The 20,740-nt window shown below is 32.9% G+C and overlaps 1 protein-coding gene across 2 annotated transcripts in view; it reads right to left on the bottom strand.

Annotated features, from left to right (window-relative positions):
- The window catches only part of LOC107418868 (DENN domain and WD repeat-containing protein SCD1), a 21,646-nt gene extending 1,134 nt beyond the window's left edge, over window positions 1-20,512 (bottom strand). Inside the window, exons 1-30 of one of the 2 annotated variants that reach the window (XM_016027554.4) lie at window positions 20,108-20,512; window positions 19,709-19,802; window positions 17,005-17,206; window positions 16,566-16,707; window positions 16,341-16,441; window positions 15,809-15,872; window positions 15,504-15,617; window positions 13,004-13,224; window positions 11,118-11,172; window positions 10,947-11,030; window positions 10,464-10,659; window positions 10,223-10,349; window positions 8,691-8,754; window positions 8,554-8,598; window positions 7,694-7,769; window positions 7,461-7,534; window positions 7,327-7,377; window positions 6,307-6,464; window positions 5,401-5,448; window positions 4,801-4,858; window positions 4,617-4,700; window positions 2,506-2,767; window positions 2,214-2,413; window positions 2,039-2,103; window positions 1,802-1,925; window positions 1,154-1,335; window positions 980-1,051; window positions 727-887; window positions 578-619; window positions 65-273 (exon numbers count right to left, since the gene is read on the bottom strand). In XM_016027554.4, coding sequence (XP_015883040.3) covers window positions 65-273; window positions 578-619; window positions 727-887; window positions 980-1,051; window positions 1,154-1,335; window positions 1,802-1,925; window positions 2,039-2,103; window positions 2,214-2,413; window positions 2,506-2,767; window positions 4,617-4,700; window positions 4,801-4,858; window positions 5,401-5,448; window positions 6,307-6,464; window positions 7,327-7,377; window positions 7,461-7,534; window positions 7,694-7,769; window positions 8,554-8,598; window positions 8,691-8,754; window positions 10,223-10,349; window positions 10,464-10,659; window positions 10,947-11,030; window positions 11,118-11,172; window positions 13,004-13,224; window positions 15,504-15,617; window positions 15,809-15,872; window positions 16,341-16,441; window positions 16,566-16,707; window positions 17,005-17,206; window positions 19,709-19,802; window positions 20,108-20,281 — 3,549 coding nt within the window. In that variant the 5' untranslated portion in view covers window positions 20,282-20,512. Of the gene's footprint in view, window positions 1-64; window positions 274-577; window positions 620-726; window positions 888-979; window positions 1,052-1,153; window positions 1,336-1,801; window positions 1,926-2,038; window positions 2,104-2,213; window positions 2,414-2,505; window positions 2,768-4,616; window positions 4,701-4,800; window positions 4,859-5,400; window positions 5,449-6,306; window positions 6,465-7,326; window positions 7,378-7,460; window positions 7,535-7,693; window positions 7,770-8,553; window positions 8,599-8,690; window positions 8,755-10,222; window positions 10,350-10,463; window positions 10,660-10,946; window positions 11,031-11,117; window positions 11,173-13,003; window positions 13,225-15,503; window positions 15,618-15,808; window positions 15,873-16,340; window positions 16,442-16,565; window positions 16,708-17,004; window positions 17,207-19,392; window positions 19,416-19,708; window positions 19,803-20,107 lie in introns of those variants that run through there. The other variant, XM_025073586.3, reaches the window with a different exon arrangement.
- Window positions 20,513-20,740: the final 228 nt, after the last annotated feature.

Below are 20,740 nucleotides of genomic sequence, written 5' to 3'. Positions count from 1 at the left end.
TATAAATATAAAATGGCACAGTGCAAGTTAATAAATATGCGTAGAAAAGTGAAATGAAGCATACCACAGCAACTGTTCTTTGAGGAGTTCGGTAGAGTTGCCACCCAGCCATTTTTGATCCCGTGCTAGAGAAGCCACCAAGTCTCTCTTGAGGCCGATGATAGAGAGACATAGAATTATCAGCTGCTCCAATTCCTAACCAGTGTTCCCCAGCATTGATGGATAGTATTGATGAACTATGAATCGTAACATTTTTAACACATCTTATACCTCCTGCATACATGGTTCAAAGTTATTTTCAATAGTAGCACCCAATTTAATTAGAGAGAAGTGAATATTTCTCTCAATATGCATATTAGCTAATTGTTTATTTAATTTACCATTTTAGTTAAAATTCCATACGATAAGGCATTAACTCAAATATTTTCAACAAATAGCACAACCATGTCCTTCCATGCATAACCCAGAGAGGGGGAGATAAACCACATATTTTCCTTGACCATGTACAATAAATCAAATCATAAGAAACTGCATAACCAAACAAAAATATAAATCAAGATATCAATAATGCTCTTACCCTCTTCATTTTCCCAAAAGCGGAGCAAACCATCAGTGGAACCTGAAAAAGGACATCACATTTTACAGCATCAACACTTAATATTGGGAATAGATTAACATTACAACAAGCAATCGTTAAAGTAAACATGGAGGAAAAAAGATACCAACCTGTAATTATTCCATTGTCCAGTGGGGAATACTCAACGCACATTATTGGACCTGCATGGCATGCTAGAACAGCATCACATGTTCCTCGGGAAACAGACCACATTCTTGCAGTCCAGTCATCACTACCAGTTAGGAGTGTGTCTCCAACCATTCTAATGGACCTGCATATTTGACATAAGAAAAGACAGATACTTTATACCTATCTAAAAAATATGCAAAAGAACAAAGAGATATGCTAAGCTTTTCAGCTAACCGAATCCATTTTGTGTGCCCTAAAAGCTTGTGCATCTGCCTTCCTGCACGGATGTCCCAAATGTTTGCAACACTGATAACACAAGTGATTTCCAAATTATTTATATGGATGAGTTTTTCATAAATCTCAATTCTTATTTTAAATCCTGTAAATTTTGAGTTTTGATATACATACGCATCTCTTCCACCAGCAGCCAAGATTCCTGTGGAGTCATCATATTCCATGCACAGAACAGCACTAGAGCAACGACCAACAGTTGCCACACAAGTGTCAGTCCTAACATCCCACATCTTTACAGTTCCATCATGAGCAGCAGTAAGGACACGTTCACCTGATAGCATGCGCACACAGCTAACCTACAAGGACGAGTAATTGGAATTAATTTTCACTGATCCACCTGACACATCTTTTCACTGCTTGTCTATAATAAGTCTTGATTGTTTCAAGGGAAAAATGACAAGGAATACTACTAAAGTAACTGTTTCAATCGAAAGCAATGGACAATGAAAGATCTTTGAGAGCATCCCAAGCCTTTATTAGGAAGACAAAGAATTAAAAGCATCAAAATGTACACAACATATTGTAGAAAGTCAAGGCACACAGCAAATATAAAAAACCTATACTCCATTATTCAGTTTTTCATTTGACTTGTAGATGATCTAAAGTCAATTGTAAATATTTGTTTAAGAACTTGCATATATGATCTTCAATAAAATCCGTTGGCAAATTGTAGGTTGTATGATCATTTGCATACTCTCAGCATACCCCTCTGTGGTTTGATGCCCAAATTTTTTTTTTATTAAGGAAAATGAGAAAGCAAACCTGTGCATCGTGGCCTTTTAGCTCTTCTAGAAGCTGAGTTGTTTGCTTGTCCCAGACTAAAACAATCTGATCATCAGATCCTGATACAACCTTTCCTCTATCAGAGCTTATTGCACGGACAGTTCTGCATATAATGCAAATAGGAAGTGGGGGTTAAAAAGAAAAAAAAAATTAAAACTGAATTAATTTATTTAAAGGAACAGCCACAAAGAAGCAAGTTGAGTATAGAGAAGAAACCTTGTATGTCCTTTTAAAGTAGCCCGAAGTTCAGAACCACGTACACTAGGATCCCAGATTTTAACCTGAATATATTTAATAAAGATTGGCATCACCATTTTATAACCTGCATCATTTAACACTTGTGCAAAGATAACTGTGCAGTTGAACAAAATAACAATATATGTTGGTTTACCGTGCAGTCTGTGCTTCCACTTATAAAGAAACCTGCATCTTCTCGGTCACCCACAAGATCCCAAACCTCTCTCCTTGTAACACAATGTAGAGCAGTGACCGTGCCACTGTGACCCCTTAATATGCGAACACTGGTTTGAGTTTTCTTTTGCCCAGCAATTGATGAATCTTGTTTCTGAGGAATTCCATTCTCATTTGTGGCTGAGCTTAAGACATGATGTCATGGTCACGTAAAGGAAGATAATTCAAAAATAAAACAGAACTAGCAACCACCTAATTTTAGCAAGATTTACCAGATGAGCCACCATCAGAGGTCCATCTCCGTACACGACTAAAAGAATTGGATCTGGATGCTGAATCCTTGCTGAACATGCTCTGAACCCAGCTCCTTCCAACTCCAGAAGCCTCAGCAGGTTGCTGATTCTCAACTGTAGTATCTTTAGGACGTGGGGATCCTATTCCATTGGCTAACATGGATTGGGCCTTGGAAGAAGTGGGTCCCCAGTAACCAACGGTTAGCTGCTGAATATGTGACAAGAAACCTCTGAGTTTTATCTGGAAATATAAAGGAGGAAGCAGTCAGCAATTAAGAGACTAAGAGAACAAACTCAAACCACAATGGAGAATGAAACCAAAAAAAGAATAGGTTTATTGACCAAACTCCTTATTGATCAATCAATAATATTCTTTCATATTTCCAAGTGTTACATTCACTTCCATTCTAGTTCTAGCATGTTTCTATTTCCTAGAGAAAGAAATCAACTGGCATGGCATATAATATCTAATACTAAACCACAATAATATAAAAAAAATTCAAATCACCAAAAAAACATGATAATCATTATACCCTATTAGAAAGGCCCAAGAGTAGGAGGAATGTTAATAGATCTCAATCACATATACAAGGTGACCGGTATCCTGGTGTGGTTCTTTATTATTTTAGGCATATGCTCAAACACTTAAGGGTTTTAAATTCATTTTGTTTAGTTTACATTTTTGAGAATTTAGGCTTTCCTATTCATAATTAATTTGAGTTCCATAATTTAGTATTTGAGACTGTCTATACCAGTAAACCATATTGTAATTAAATCAAAAATTTGGCATTGAATAATATTAAAAACTTAATAACTATATTTTTAGACTTCTTGGTTCTGCTTCTCTGCCCCTACTTTCTATTCAGAATTCAGTCACCATCACAATTTTAGTCCATCAGCTCATCAGCACCAAAGCCCCAACCATCACTGCCTTTACACTTCACTTGGTATTAGCCAAACAGGCATGCTCATGAGTGCCCTTACCTGGAAAACCCTGATATGCTCATCCAATGGAGCTGTCACCTCATCGACACTACCATGCACCACCACTGGTTGCGGCCCTGTTGCCCAACACAATTGTGGTAGCATCGCTTTTCATCTCAGAAAACCAAGGACTAAATCAAATTTATACTTTTTTTTCATCCAAACATTCCCAGTAAAATTCACTCACTGTAGCATCATTAACTCCTATTTTCACTGCCTGCCACATCTTAGTTTGTCATGTGTACCATCATACTAAGAATTGACATGGATAGCTACTGGTCTATCAAAAAAAAAAAAAACATGTAAAATCTTGTAAATCAAGATTCAGGATTAGAATTGACAAGCTGAGAGAACCAAGTCAACTCCATTTGAAAGTCTTGTAGTCTTTAAGTTTGCCTCACAGTGCAACATTACTGTAGGCTAAGTAAAAAAATCTTGTGTTGTGAACTTAAATGCATATACTTTGATACATACCACATTTGGTCTCTGAAATATACATGGAAATCAAAATTCATGTGCAGGATATTCAGGGAATCAGGCTTTAAGGTGTCTTACTAGAGCTGCTAGGGTTGGTTTTCTGGTGCAAAATAATGGGCTAAAAATTGGCTTCTTTCTGGAGTTAAAAGGAGACAAAGTTACAATATAAAAAAAAATAATAATAAAATAATAAAAAAATAAAGGATAGGAAACTGTGCACAGTAACAAAATTGTAATCAGCCGAAATCAAGTTGTTTTGGTTCCATTCATGGAGAAAAATTATAGGTCTTCAAAGTTGGCAATCTAATGCTTTCATGCCTCGATCAAGATCTATTACAGATTGAAATAGGGGTCAAGTTGCAGAAAGTTTTAAAAGAAGGTTATTCCAAAACAAATAAAACAAACGGGATATGAGCCTCTTTCTTAAGCATCTTCCATTCCTTCACACTTGGAACATAAAAAGATAAGAGTCGCACACACAACAAAGAGTGCCAAATACACATACGGCTTAGCAAAATAAAACCATTCAGGACAAACACAATCTCATTGCAGACAACAAGACCAAGAAACAATTGATTATTTTAAGAATTTGAACATTACAAGTAAAGAGAAACAAATATTGAACTTACAAATTGCTTGGACCCAATGTTGTTTTTCTCCGCTATTGTTTCAATCATATACCAAGCATCATTATCAGGAAGTCCCAACCCAGCCTTCATAATGGCATAAAACAAATTTCTACTCAAATGAGTGAAAACTAAAAAGTTTTGAGGGGAAATAGGGAAAACTATAGATTAAAATAAGAAAAACTACCATGTGAGATGCCACTACAATTAGTTGTGCCGTCACCAAAGATGCATAATTTGCTGACCTGACATAATGCATAAAAATAGAAACACCTTGTTACCAAGAAGCAGGATACATTACACGTTTCATGCGCATCAAATCATGATACTGAACTACTCATATAACTATAACTGATATGAAGATCTATTTCTTACAGGAAAAGAGAGAAAAGAAGAAACTATTTTCTTCTTTTCACTGGCTAGAGTACTTGCAAGTAGTTATAAACTAAATTATTAATCTTATCAAATATAATATTCTGTTCATGTCACTGTACGGAATTAAGATATATTTCTCATCGTCTGGAAAAGTTCTGTTTTCTGTTTTATCGAATAATTTTTTTCTTATTATAAGAAGAAAAAAGAAAAAAGGTTGTCCCACTTCAATAAACCACAGAGAGTAAAATGAAGAGGAATAGCATCAGTATACATTTAAACACTCCATAAAACCAACAGCTCAAAACTGCTGATATATCCATATCAGACAAAAGAAATAGGAACAATCTCAGAACCGACAAGTTTACAAAATTGCAGGATTAACCAAAACTTAAAAGTTGAAAGGAAACATTACTTGTTTGAAGATCGGTCCATCAGATAGTCAAAGTATCCTTCCCAAAATCTGTAATAATCATATTGAATTGAAACTTCATATTGTAAGCTAATATCAAAAATAATAATAATAATAAATAAATAAGAGGAAACTTCAATGTGGGGGGATAAAATAAAACCCTTTACAAGATCCTTGAACAGGCGACAAAGAGCCAAGGACCTAACGAAATACATTCACCTATCTTTAAACTATTATATAATTAGGATATCCTAAAACAAGAAAAAACAAAGGTTAGAAGTAGCGGTGCTAAAAAGTCCAGGACAGGATGGGCCCAGACTTGCCATTAAAGCAGGTTAACTAACTACTTTAGGCATCAAATTTTTAAATCTTCTGAACTGTTGATAAATTTCAAACATCAACTGGTTTTGTGGATCTTATTCTTCACCACCACTCAAATTCTATTACAATTTTGTATTTTGATTCTATTAGGCTCAGATACTAGCTTAGGCCCTTATAATTTCATTTCAGGATCTATTACAAATTTTGATAGATATAAATTCAGTGTTGTCAACAACTCTCGATTTCGTATATCTATTCTACTTTAAATCTTGAAGTATTTCTTTCAAACTTAGATAATAATTAATAGGAGACTAAACGGATGATGATTCATGACCCATAGGAAGTGCTGGAAAAGATACTTCACTATCAAGAACGCTTACAGAGAGAGCATATACATCTGATTCACACAATAAGTAGAGCTATTTCATGTAATCAAAGGGATCATAACTTCTAATTAAAAAAAAAAATAACTCCTTTTTCATAATTCAACTAAGAAGAACAAGCAACTTCTTTTTGGAGGAAAAGGAACCGCAAAACAGAACGTAACTCTTGAACTCAAATCCGAGCAACAATGACCATGAAACATACCGTAACTCCCCCCAGATAGATAAAGAAATAAGATGTCGTTGGATATAATCTGAAACATTATTCGGATCCTTTTTAAACATTTCAGCAGATACTTCAATGGCATCTCTGACAGTCATCATATCATTTCGCGAGGTTGCACGACCGATTGCTGTTTTGAGCTGCATTTAATCAAGTCAACATTGAAACAAGAATTGGCAGATTGTCATGCTAAACGATATTGAGAATATATAATGAAATAAGAAGGACATAGAGAGAGAGAGAGAGAGAGAGAGAGAGCTTTTATTTATATATCTCATAAGTTCACAACATTAGGGGTAAAAGAAAATAGCAAGTGTTTGTCCACTTCCAGGAAGAACAACTCATAGAATAGGTAAAGTAAGTTATTTTACCTAAGAGAATCCAGAAACCTTGATCTTTTGGTAATCGAGAATATGTCAAAATTATAGAAAAAAACTAAATGCTTCATTTGAATTCAACTCGCACAAATGCCTTTACATTAAAAATTACAATTAAATGCCCAATTTCAAAGATTTTTTGTTTAAGCGGAAATATATGCACTTTATTAAGAAGGAAAAAAAAAAAAAAAAAAAAAAAAGATTTCCACAAGGATTGATAATTTCATAGGTAAATTTAAATATATTTAGTATTAAAATTAAATTCATATATATTTAGCATTTAACTGAACTTATATAATAGTAGTATTCTACAAAAATTATACAATACTATAGCTACTAAAACATAAACATAAAAATCTTTTTATGCAAGGAAAAACAATTTAATTTTAATAAATATCCAATTGTAAGTTTGAAAAAATGGGAAAGTTTCCCAAAACTAATTCAAATAGGGTGTTTAGTTGTAATATTCCTTAAAATGATCTTTAACATGACTAAATACTAGATCTGGTAAAAGAAAGATAACTGCAGGCATCTTGGACTATTATAAAAGGAAATTATTTCACTAATTCTTATAACATCTACAGCAGATTAATCTCTCGAGGAATTTGAGTGAGCATTTCCATACCAATTCCTTCACCGCAATAAACTGCTCCTCAGTCAACTTACAGTGCCATCCCTGAGAGTGTAAATCCATTATTAGTATAGCATAATTCTGTGTGTGGAGAACTAAACCCAATTATATTTCTTAAAGTTACATACTGAATGAATGTGTTCCCTTATACATTCAACAAACCCGCTACCACCAATCCCCTCAGCATCAGATTCAATTAAAGCTGCACAAAAAAATACATAAACTTTTAAATCTGCAGGCTCTTTAAAGCACTTATGCCTGGAAGTCAGCAGTGTAGAACAGAATGAATTCTAAAGCAATATACATGAACATGTTTGCCTCAAAATTATTGATGTGGAGTTAAATTCTTAAAAAAGCATACCAAGGATTGTGCCATATTCAAATGATGAAAGAGGATCATCTGTTGCCCCCAGTTTGAGAAGACGCAACCATAGACCCTATTAAGAAAGAAAATCCCATTGCATGAAACTAAGTGCAAATTTCATTACAAAACTGTTTCTTCGTAATCACCATATGCGCGTGAAACAATGTTTTGAGGGGAGGGGAATGAGAGGGTGATCATACTTTAAAATAAGAACTATAAGAATATATATCTTAATTTAGTCTTCACCATCATAGTAACGTAGACAACCTGCACCATTTATAATTTTTTTTTTTTTTTGTTTCATTCAGCCTTCATATTAGAGCACATCAAACCTCTTATTCATCCTTAGAAGTTTAGCCTCTCTTCTTTGACAAATTATGCCCAGGAAAACAACATAATTGTTACTAAACTTTATCTTAGTAATCATTCTCACTCTTAATATCATTGAAGTCCCCCATTTACATAAATATTAATACTAATCAATTAAAATCTGAGAGCACTGCATGTTGTAACCTCTTCAAATTCCAGTTGTTCTACTTCTGAAACGTGCACTTTTGATAAGCAAAATGCCAAATCTGGAAACTCTCAATACTTAAAGTACATATTACCACATCAACATGACAAATGCACCTTCAGTAAGCAACAATTAATTGTCAAGTTTGGCAAATAATCATACAAGCCATAGACATGAGCATATATAATTCAGAAGTTAGGTCACATATAATTCAGAAAGTACAGATTGCAACTTCCCAAATGAACTGATAGGATACTGCATTTTATCACTTTTTGTAGGCTGAGATTTATTATATGTCCATATAAAAGGCAAATTAGCCAAAGAAATGACAAGAAGCTTTTACCTGCAGCTTAACTTTGATGTCCAATACCATGCGTTCCCTTTCTGCCTGATAATAATAGAGCAGTCAAATTACATATGGAAAGCCATTAAAACACAAAGGCTGAAACACTAAAACAGCATATGGTTCTTAGAATTTACTGCTCTCTCCATTGGGCTTAGGCTTTCTGCTTTCGAATCCTTGCCCACTAGGACAGAAGGTGAACTGAAAAGGAAAGCAAGAAAAATTAGGGACAACACTAACTGGTCTACAAGTGTGCAGAATATCGAAGAAAGTGCAATGTAAAGCACCTTGAAATGGCTAAAACTTGTAAACTTTCTAGGAAGACAAGTTGAAAATTAACCAAAATCTCAAAATTTCAGTAAGAAATAAATTGGCTCAGCATTTGTCTCTATCAGAAGAGCATGCAATCAATAAAACCCACATTTTCCCCTCTTGTTTTATTTTCTCACTTCCAAAATCATTAGAACAGGCATAGGTACCACCTTTTGGTGTGGGAAGGTTGCAGTTGCTGAAAACCATATGGTTTCTATAATGAAGGTGGCTAGCTTGCTTACAAGAAAATTTATAAAAAATAACTAGAATCCACTTGAACAAGCCCAATTACCTCGTATTCAATAAAATTATGCCCTATCCTGTCCCTCATTAAAAAGAAATAGAGAAACGGCCAAGTCCTCGTTTAGTAGTCAAAATTGAAAAATGTCACATTCTTATTACTGGGTTGGTTTTAAGGTAGATAAACAATCTTCCTAAAGTGAGTGAAAAAAAAAAAAAAAAAAAAAAAAAAAAAAAAAAAAAAACCTTGGAGGACCTTTATTACCAACCAACTAAAGTGCTAAAAAATTATGCAGACAAAAACAGATATCCAATTCACTTTTCTGGAAGATCAACCCACTTACTAATTGGATTGGAGTACTTTCTTTCGTTTTTTTTTTTTTTTTTTCATTATTTTATTATATTGTTATTGTTATTAGTATTAATTTTTTGCAAGTGATTTTTAGAAAGTTTTCACTAGGTTAAGTCTTTTTATTAAGATAAAGAGATTGTTTTTTGGCAATTTATAATATTTCAAAATATGTTAGGTACAAAATTTTAAAATGGTTTTTAAACAAAACAAAGAAAAGTATGTTATATATTTAAAGAAGAGAAAGAGAGAAAAAAAATTGGGAATATATAGTTGAAATTGAAAAAAAGATTGTACATGTATGTTACTCATTTAAAGAAGAGAAAGAAAGAAAAAAATTGGGAATATATAGTTGAAATTGAAAAAAAGATTGTGCATCCCTCTACTTCCTTTCTTTTGGAAAACTGGTTTGGAAATTGAAAACTTATTGTTTTGTTGACTAGTTTTAAAACAAAAACAATCCTCTAATCTAAAACCAAACATGCATTACGAGTAGGACACAAGCACCAACTTATTTAGCAACTACTGATTCCCAACTGATGTTACAATTATTTACTTGTTCTAATTTGGTCCCTCTAATAAAGTTCCATACAAGCTCAGAAACAGAACTGACACACACTTAGTTACAAAAGTTGCTCAGCCTAATATTATTAAAATTAGTATCCAAAAGCTGGAGAGTCTGGTACTATTTCAACTAAAAATAAAAGATTTTAGCATTTATTCTTCAGTTGCACCTAAAACTGAAAAGGAATAGAAATATATATATACCTAGCAAGCTTTCCTGAGTATTCAAAGGCCCCACTAGCTGTTGCAAGTATCTGTTTTCTCTTTTCTTCTTGTTCTTCTGTTCTTATGTTCGATGGAAACCTATCATATGTATATTTGGCACCTGATCCTGAAAGGTTGAAAGGAAATGAGAACATGATTTGTCATTGCATCCTACTCAAACGAGTCAAGAAGTTTTCTACTTGGCATAACTGGGAATCATAACTGGACAAATCAAATGTACCTGATACACCCAAATCAGGATCTGAGATTGTTATAATCTCGGGCTCTACTAAATCTGAGGGAAAAATTGAAATAGGATTCTGACCCCTTCCAATTGCATCTTGCAACTTGTCAAGAAGATTATTGCTGTTTTCATCAGAACCCATACACCTCTCCAGATAGTCCAAGAAACCATGAGATTCAAGAAATTGAGATACCTGTTAAGTACACTAGATTTTTATCATACGCGGAATAGTATTAAAAGTCTAACTGATACATGTAGGTCCATATACGCATTGTCATGTAAAAATATTCAACTGTGAAGGGCTTAATGATGATGATGATGATGATGAATGATCGCCGAATTTGAATTATGACTGCAGTTATTATATTGAACATCATAACTAGATGAACATAATGGCTTTAAATTGTTGTTGTCATAAAGAAAAAGATGATTAGGATGCATAAGAATAAAGAAGAATTAATGGTAATAATAAATAATTACCATGGGCTCTGTAGGTTGGTTAGATGAGCGAGAACGCTTCTTTAAGAATGCTTGATTGTTGAAGACTTGAGTTGCCGAAATTTCCTGCAAAATATTAATTTACCAAATGAAATCCAAAGGAACAAACAGCTTATACATTACAGAACAAGAAGCAATATAAACTTCACATACTATGAAATTGCGGTAGCCACTTAAAAGTGATGCAAAAAACTTTAGGAATATCAACCTGCAAAAAGCTTGAAATTCAATTAATAAAAAAACCATACTTATAATGTTGAATACCAGAAAATGTGGATATGGTGCTTTACGTATACAATACTAAGAATTAGTTAGACTATCAAAGCATAAATACTAGTACCAGGAATGGAATTTTTAGTAACAACCCAATGGCCAACAGAGCATATCAAGAAATATAGGAATAGCTAGACTGCTGTCAGATATCAAATACAAGAGTATATTTCAATTGCTTAGAAATATTTAGATGTTCTACTTATCTTAATAAAATCTAGAATGTATTCATCATCTCTTAAAACCATGGTAGCAACCCACTCAATGAGGTGATATTTAAATTGCTAATGTACTATCAAAGCCAAAAAGTTTAATGTCTCTTAAAACCATAATTTTTGGTAGCAACCCACTCAATGAGGTGATAATTTAAATTGTTAATGTACTATCAAAGCCAAAAAGTTTAAGCTATTAGGTAGTGGGACTAATAATGTATCTCACACTAGCACAATTAACAATTAACACTCCCAGAAAATCATCAGAAATAGGGGTTAACAGGACCTTAGAAAGGACAAAAGAAAAAATAAAATAAAATAAAAAAGAATAATAAAAGTAAAAAATAAAAAATGAAAAAACAATGTGTGACAATACAAATTTTTGAAAAGAGTTTTCAGACAGAAACAAGCTTAAATCAGGAAATACCTGGACTTTCTGAATAAATTGGTTATGTTTACTGTCCAGAGAAATAAATTTATTGACACAAACTAAATATATGTGATGCAAGATGGAAACAACCTCTGAAAACTTATCAGAGAAGAGGAAAAACAGATTCTAAGGCCCAAACATTAATTTGGCATGATCTAGGACAAGATGGGCTTATTTGGGATCTTCAAGGATTTTAGTAGATTAATTTAGTTTCCTATTTTAATTAGAGCATTTTATTATTTAATTAGGTTTCCTATTGTTTTCAGTTTCTTAATGTTATTAGTTTCCTTATTTAACTAGGTTTCCTATTATTTTAGTTTCCTAATATCATTAGATGATTTTAATATAAATAGGGTTCTTTGTAATTCTGGGGGCAGTTAATCAACAATACAAGAATTTTATGAGATTATTTTCTCTGGTTTTGTGTGATGCAAAACAAACTTAGGTGTGATGCCTAGGGTTTTGGGAGTGATTCCTAAAATCAATCTAGTGTGATACTAGAATCCTATCTATTTCTTTCTATTTTCCTTCCTGCCCTATCTGTCCTACATCAATATGTAAAGTCGGAAAGAGCTTCCAGGCTTTACCACAGTCTTATTTTTCTACTAATAAATGAGATTAACTTATGAGAAGAAACAAAGGGTGCATTCCCACATTCCCATTACACAAGCATTAGACAGTAAACAAGAAAAGGTCTAAACTGACTCCTAAGAATAGTTTACTTGTGAACATATCCATCCTGCTTGCAAAATACAGCAAACAATTTTTATTTTTTTTTAAGAGTCCACTTGTTTGAAAATTGGAAAAAGTCCCTAAGAATAGAACATAATACTTGACTTTACATCTTTGCACAGTCAGGCTTTAAGAAAAACCAAAGATTAGGTAGGTGTAATTGAAAACCTACTATTGATAATGCTTGAACAGTAACCATTTCTTTCTTTATTATCTCTCAAGGAAAAAAAAAAAAACAAAAACAAAAACTATGCTCTTATATGGTAAGAAAAAAGACCCAATCCAAAATTTTGTTGATTAAACCATATAATCAGATATTCTGGGCAGAAGATTAAATAATTCTTTTAGGGAATAAGAAACTTATAAATATTTGACATGGCATTCAATTTCATCACCTAAGTTGAAAGTCATGATCCTCTCCCCAAGGTTTGTTGTCACCTTTGGGATACAGCTCAGATGCACCACATAGACCAGCCGTCAACTGATCTATTGCCACAACATTAGGATACAGTAGCTTCATTATCTCACTGCGCAAAGAGCTTAATTCTGGCTCTGGAATTGGAGGAATTTCTTCTGACGTGGTTATAAGATTATACTCAAGGTCCACAACAACTACCTAATATAGAAAATCACAGACAAAAAGGTAACATTGAAATCAGTTCAATTTCAAGAGAAGTAGCTTGGTAATATATATCTATCTTATATATGCTGCAACATCACATGAAGATTTTCAACAGAAAAATGTCCACAAACCAATAATAATAAGAAGAAGAAGAATGAAACAATTGAAAAAGAAAACAGAAACAAAAATAGAGCATCAACAGAAACAATGCAGCATTCTGGTCAAACAAGAAATAACGTGGCAATTCTTTTTTTACCACATATAATCGAACAGACAATGATTATGCTGGAAGACATAATAAGTCTGTTTTCAAGTTAAAATTGTCTAGAATAATACATTTTTGGCGTTCTCTTTCCACTATCTTTCCTACTAAAAATGAACAAATATATGATGGTGAGCAAAATGACATTGTGTTGTTTCTTTTCTTTTTCCCTTTCCTTTTTTTGTTTTTTCCTGCAGGGCAAATATTATTGCATTGTTGGTTACTTATATAAAATACAGTCAAAAGATCACTAAGAAAACATAGTTTATTTACAATAAGTGACTTTTCCTTTTTCATGAATTATAAGAAATTCTAAATTGTTATTAGACAAGAGATGAGTTTTAGTGAATTAGGGATAGGATATCAATAATCTAATTATCCATACAACAGTTTAGGTAGAAGTGGAACCTCATCCAAGAGAACTATTTCCCCCCATCCAAATCACAGGAACAGAATAGTTAACAAAAAAGGAGTTGAGCAGTTGCCTAAAAAAGAGCATGTTGCCTTTTATTTCTTAAGAAATATTGGATCCCAATCATTTATAATGTATCCTCCAATAAGGAGGATTTGTTAATTCAATTGTATGTACATAAACCCCACTATTAAATGATTTAAACCACCTCCATGGTCACCTACTCACCTGTATGCCTGTTACTTACGCTTGTATGCCTGTTATTTTGGCTTCCTTATCTACATCGAAATGATTGAGTCTCTCTAGTACAGCTATCAAAGAGCATCCCCAAGTGACTCTAAATGTGTCATGTTTTTTTATTTTAAAGAGACAACATTTAGAAAAGAGCTCCAATGGACTCTTTATTTTGACCTTTTAATATAAAGAGTTGGTTTGACTCTTCAAATGTAGAGAGCCAAAACGACTCTTTATTCAATATTATATAAATTTAATTGAATGTAGCACATGTTCCTATGTTACTATTATAATATTTAAGAGGTAATTCATATAAAAGAGAGGGGCTACAAGTAAAACAATAAATGTTTATAGAGAAAATAAAAATAAAGAGCATAAATAGATAGTTTTGTTGAGGGCGTTTTCAAATTTACTCGTTATTTCAAAAGATGCTTTTATTAAGGATATTATGCTATTTACTTTAGGTTACGTTTGGTTAAAAGAATGGTTATTTCTGAAAATTAACGATTAATAATTCCTTGGAATAAAAAAGGTGGAATAGAATATTTATTCCTATTATTTAGTTTGGTAGAAAAAAGACCAAAAAGTTAATATGAAACTAAAAAAATATCAAAGCGTAAAAAAAAAAAAAAACATAAAGTAGCATGTTCTATATTCTTTTATTTTAAGGAATACAGATTCTAAGTTTTTTAGAAGAAATAGCAATTCCTTATTTTAAGGAATCAGGATTCCATAGGAATAGATAAGACAAATTTTAAAAATCCAACCAAATAAAAGAATATCAAAATTTTAGGAATTCTTATTCTATTCCACTATCTATTCCATAAACCAAACGTATTGTTAAAGAGTCCCTTGGGGATGCTCTAACAAAGTTGCACAATAGATAATTCTGTGCAGTTCAGAGTGTTAAAAAGTGGCCTTTTATCAAGAATGTGGCTTACTATCCATGCAGGTTTTTCTGTGCAAATCAGCAACCTAATAATATGAAATCCTAATAGCTTAAGCTTTCAGGTTTCATAGAAACTCAACTATTGTGATTTCAATTTTTTTCTTGAATATAGTTAGCTGCCTCCAATTAGTAACAGATAATATATCTGAAATAAAATATGTTAAGATAATTTATTTAGAAGAATATAAAATAATAGCATTATTCTGATTAGTAACTGTATCAAGTGAGCCATTTAGCAGTAGTTTCACACAAAAAATTAAAGATAAATATTGACAAACCAAAATAAAAAATAAATATTAATGCACAAAAATGATGAGAATATGCCACAATCAAGTGTTGGAATAGTAAGAATACCAATAAGAAATTAAAAAAATAAAATAAACTAAAATAAAAAACATTATATAAAAGCTACTTACACCATCCATTGCTAAATAAGATGTATCAACACCTGAATGAAGACCCATCATATATGGTGTAGGAGCATCAATATAGTCTACTCCACTGAAAAAGAGTAACGGAATGTAGACATGCTTCAGCACAACAAAAATAAATAGATTAGATGAGAGACTACAATAAGAAACAAAGCAGCTTTGGCAGACTATTTCATTACTAAAACAAAAAGCAAGTAATGCCCGCATTATAACAAGAATCAATTGAGCATTTATCAGGGGAAGCATTCTTTTCCAACAAACATCAGTTGACTTTAACAGATTCAAATTACCTGCCATCGAAATGGATAAATTAGATGGCATATGGCCTCTGATGCAAGGGTTAAAAGCGAATATCTGCAAACAATAATACAAAGAACGATTTTATCCACTGGATGTAAAAACAAGAATGATAAAAAATTTCAGTAGTCATGATAAAACTCAGAGAAAGTTGGAAATGTAAAAACAAGCGGCCATAATCAATTGGTCTGCATTATATGTAAGTCCTTCATTCAATTTTTACAGAGTTGTGTGTGTTGTAGTGGCCCGATGTAATAGTTAAGTCCATTTTTTAACAGTATAAGCTTATGGGTCCATTTTTCTCAAAGCCTTGCTTGTCTATTTCTACTTGTTTTCAAATCCCACTGACTTATTATTTCTAGTAATTTCTTTGGTTCCGCACATGCATGGCCCAGAGAAGCAATGGTAACAGTACATCTATATATCAATCCAAGCACGCAGTTTGTGATCATACAATGTTGGCAATGAGAAAATGCATCTACAAGTGCAATAATGGTAATAAGCATATCAATATTAGTGGCATACTTGTTTGACCGAAGCAAAATTCTCCTTTCAAGCAACACAGCTGTGAAAAGTTTAATTAAGTTGTCAACATCTAAGCACTGTACCAATGGCTGAAATGATATCTGCATTAATCAATTTGGAGAGTATTAAAAGGTAAGCTATATTCTCAACAATAATTATTTAAAGACATCCAAAGAAAATCAGAATCACATGGCTAAGAAAATAAAAAGAATTAGAGGATCATACATCTGCATGAGGTAGCCCATCCTTTGGCGGAGCCTCCACAGAAAGTAGACAATTCTCAATAGCAAACAATACCCGTTCCTTTCCAGGAGTAGGTAAAGATACTTTGGATACCATATATGCAATAATGTCCCATAATGGTTTGCTGAAAAATTAGCAGATCTGAGAATATTAAATGCAAAAGGTGGTGGGGAAGATGAAGGATCTCCACAGCAAATTATCTTAGTCAAATTCATGAACCAGGGTAAACTAAGATTCTAGTTTTAGAAAGCAATAAAAATTGAATTTTACAATAAGCAAAACAATTTTATGGTTAACAATCTAAAGATATTAAATAAATAAAATACATCTACAGATACAAAAGCAAACCAGTCATAAAAAGTATGGATCACACTAGGCTCGGTCAAAAGGCAATCAAGAGTTTCCACAACAGAATGCTCACCTACTACCACTTGGAGAAAAACAAAGTGCAAATAGTTCTTCTAGTGCATTCTTAAGCACACGGAAACTTGGTGAGCGCGAAACAAGACAGATACATTTGTCAGCAAATGAATTCGCAGGTATACGGTAAGCTTCTGCAATATCTTCACTGACTGGATCTCGAAAAGCAATGCAACTAACATATATTTTTGACCCATCACCCTCTGTAGTAGTTATGACATAAAACTATAAGAAGCACTTTAAAAAATTCGACTTTCACATTTATAAGAAGTATAGTTCATAGTTCAAGAATTTCACAGAAAATAACAACAATCATTAGAGCATTTTTTAAAAAAATAAAATAAAATAATAATCAGCTTTTCATTAACATCATACATAAAGGATAAACTGTTCCAGACAGACACTCAACCTAAAATAGTCATATTTGGCCTGGCTGATACATTCTCTTACTTACACTTCCCAGCCATTGAAGAAAAGACTAAAAATCCCAACTAATGTCACATCAAAATAATTATAAACATAAATTAATTCCTCAATTCCTAAAGATCCTAAAATGCTGCTTACATTATGCACAACAATAGAGATTTACTAATATACTGTACAGAAGCCCACAGAAGTTCTATTCTGATTTCCTTCAGTGAGCAAGGGGAATGTGAAAATTGTTTAGAAAAATATCCATTTTAATCATGAAAGTTGAACAACATTAAGGATTTATAAGAATATAGACTTCAAGGAAAGGACAAAACATATCATACACACTGATAGAAGTAGTTGCAAATCACATGCTATAAAACCACTCACAGTCATCGACAGAATAGCTAAAGTATCTAAAGGAAAGGATTTAGCCTTAAATGGAAGGACTCTTAGTGTTCAGGTAGCAGCCCATAACCACCTAGGCGCCAAACTCAGTTGTGAATATTATTACAAGTTACGTAACATTTCCTCTTTACCATATTTAATGCCACGTATACCAAGGTGAAGGAGAGAAGAGTCTAGGAAAATCACGAAAATGATGCTGCACAAAATTATGATATAAGGATTTGCAGCCCCTAGGAACACGTATCTAAAAAATAAATAAATAGAGTTAAATAAAAGTTATGAAATATTAAGGTCAAAAGAAAGTTCCTTTACAGAAATATGTTCAAAATTCAAGTAGGAAGCAAAAAATTGTTTAACAAAAATAAGACATATGCAAAGGGTGGGAATTGCAAGGAAATATGATATTGCCACATCACCATCCCATACAACAATCCAATTTTGTTGTTATTCTCCAAACAAAAAGCTATGAATTGCATAGGTTGATAAACCTACCTAATACAATGAAGAAAAAGCATATGGACTTATACCTAGGGAACATACATAGGCGGCCAGACAAAAACCCATGAAATGTTAAATTACAGGGGCTATCCACAAGTAGCATCTATAAAAAGATAGCATAGTCAATAAACTAAAGCTACCACATGTGAGCAGTTTCTTAAGGCATAAATAGGCACGTACATCAGTTTGAAAAGTAATTCCTGATACATCCAGGATTTTTATATCCAAACTATTATAAGATAAATCAAACAAATTAAAAAGTAGAAAATTTCAATTTATGATATCCCCTCCTAGAACCCCATTTTGGTAAGGCAACCCAACATATTGGCCTTTGTATAACTGCTACCTGAATAATCTCTATATTTAGTCAAAGGTATTACTTTTATTTCATATTCAACAGCTGTAAGACATACAAGTCATTCTAGGCATAATCTGCTAGTTAAACAACCCTTCTTGGTTTGACTTCCTCGATTAAGTAGCATAGACAGGGTCTTATGCTCAACTGAATTGTATCTACTGAATACTAACTTAATTCCAAATATAAGGAACATCATTTTTAAAATAGTGTCTATTGAGACTGTAGTTGGAAAATGCTAAATTCGAGCATAGAAATTCATTTGGTTTAGAAGAGGAGGCGATCTCTATTGTAGTTCTTCTTCATTAGTAAATACTAGGTTGGAATTCCCCTAGTCTAAGGTGTTCCCACTGACAACAAAAAAGAATATGGCTTAATTTAAGTTTGGATGGTAACAATTAGGTAAACGTACCTCAGTCTCTCCATTTGTTTAGAGGGGTGATACTCCAATGTCGTAGAAATTCCAACAGACCATGTAGAAACAATAAAGGAATATACACAGAAAACAGCAAATGACCATCCGATTAAAATACTAGACGAAGATATGTCCAGTTTGACCATAGAGACCCACATCCATAGGTGTGCAAACCTTGTGATACTGTTTGAATATAATTTACAAGATCATTTAACCTTGGGGTTCCAAACCCTAGTCCTATCTCGAGGTAGCATTGCAAAGGATACTTATCCAAAATTCATAAATATCAGAGAATGGCCTACCTATCATTACTCCAACATAGATTAAAATGTCATCGCATCAGGGAAGTTCATCAATCAGTAACTAACTCCCCCAGTCCTATCAGATAGGTGCAAAGCAAGAATCTCATAAATTCATGGCAGATACTCCATCATTAGCTTAATGAGATGGAATTTAACCAAAAAGGTTAGCATTATTACACTTCAAAAGCTAACACAAAAACTTTGCATAGATGATCTCAACTACGATTTAGTACTTGTTAAAAAATATATATATATATATATATATATATTTCTCCAACATTGAAAAGTTTCAAATTTACATCTAAAGAGTGCGTACCAGTCAAAACAATTGGGTAGCTCCGAGGAAATGTTGACGCATCATTGGAATCAAAACCAGATGAATAGAACAACACCCCAGCAGGTAAAACGCACTGCAAAAAAAAAAAACAAGAGCCAAAAAACATTTGAAAAAGGAGAATCAGATTTCATATACATTTCTCAAAACCAATCAACTAGACCCACAAGCTTTTATCCAAAAAAATAAAATAAAATAATACAGCCCACAAGTTCAAAGTTAGTTAAAACAGCGAAATGGGGTTCCAGGAAACAAGCAAAAAAGAAAAAAAAAAAAAAAAAAAAAAAAAAAAAAAAAAAAAAAAAAACCGAAATTTAATAAACACAGAATCAGCGAGAATTGAAGCTTTTTTCTCGCAGTTTCTTTGGTTTCCATACTTACGGTAGGTAGCTGAGGAGGTGGAGGAGGGTATAGAGAGTGATTGGAAGGAGGGTACTGGTCCAGCAGAGACGGCAAGTACATGACACCAGTTCCATGAAATCCTTTGTTCCCATCCAGAGTCCGTATCTCGGGTCCGATCCCACAAACCACGAAATACTCAAAGATCGGAGCCATTTTTTATATGTGCAATCAATAATTCTCTCTCACACAGGTTTCAAAGAGAGAGAGAATTGAATTGGGTTGGGTTTGGTGTATGAGATCTGGGTTTTGTGTGGTTCATTACAAAGCTTGAATTTTTTTATGAGATTGGGAATGGTGGGCAAATTGGGTTTCTGGAGCTTTGAATTGTCCTCTAATGGAGGAGAAGAGAGGAGGCTTTAGATCAAGGTGCTTGGTCTTCAAGTGGAGAGGCAATCAACAAGATTGCTTTTTGCTTTTAAAACTTTGGGCCTGTTTGGCCATGTTTTCTGTTTTCTGTTTTTGAAACATTGTTTTCAGAAATGAAAACAGAAAACTGTTTTCTCTTGTTTTATGAAAACAAAGAGCGTTTGGCCATTAATTTTTAAAAACAGTTTTCAATACAAAAAAACAGAAAATATGTTTGGTTACATGTTTTTAAATAGTTTTTTGTTT

The sequence above is a fragment of the Ziziphus jujuba genome, chromosome 2 (genome assembly GCF_031755915.1).
Source record: "Ziziphus jujuba cultivar Dongzao chromosome 2, ASM3175591v1".
NCBI classification, from domain to species: Eukaryota; Viridiplantae; Streptophyta; class Magnoliopsida; order Rosales; family Rhamnaceae; genus Ziziphus; species Ziziphus jujuba.
This window is presented reverse-complemented; position numbering and strand designations above follow the sequence as displayed.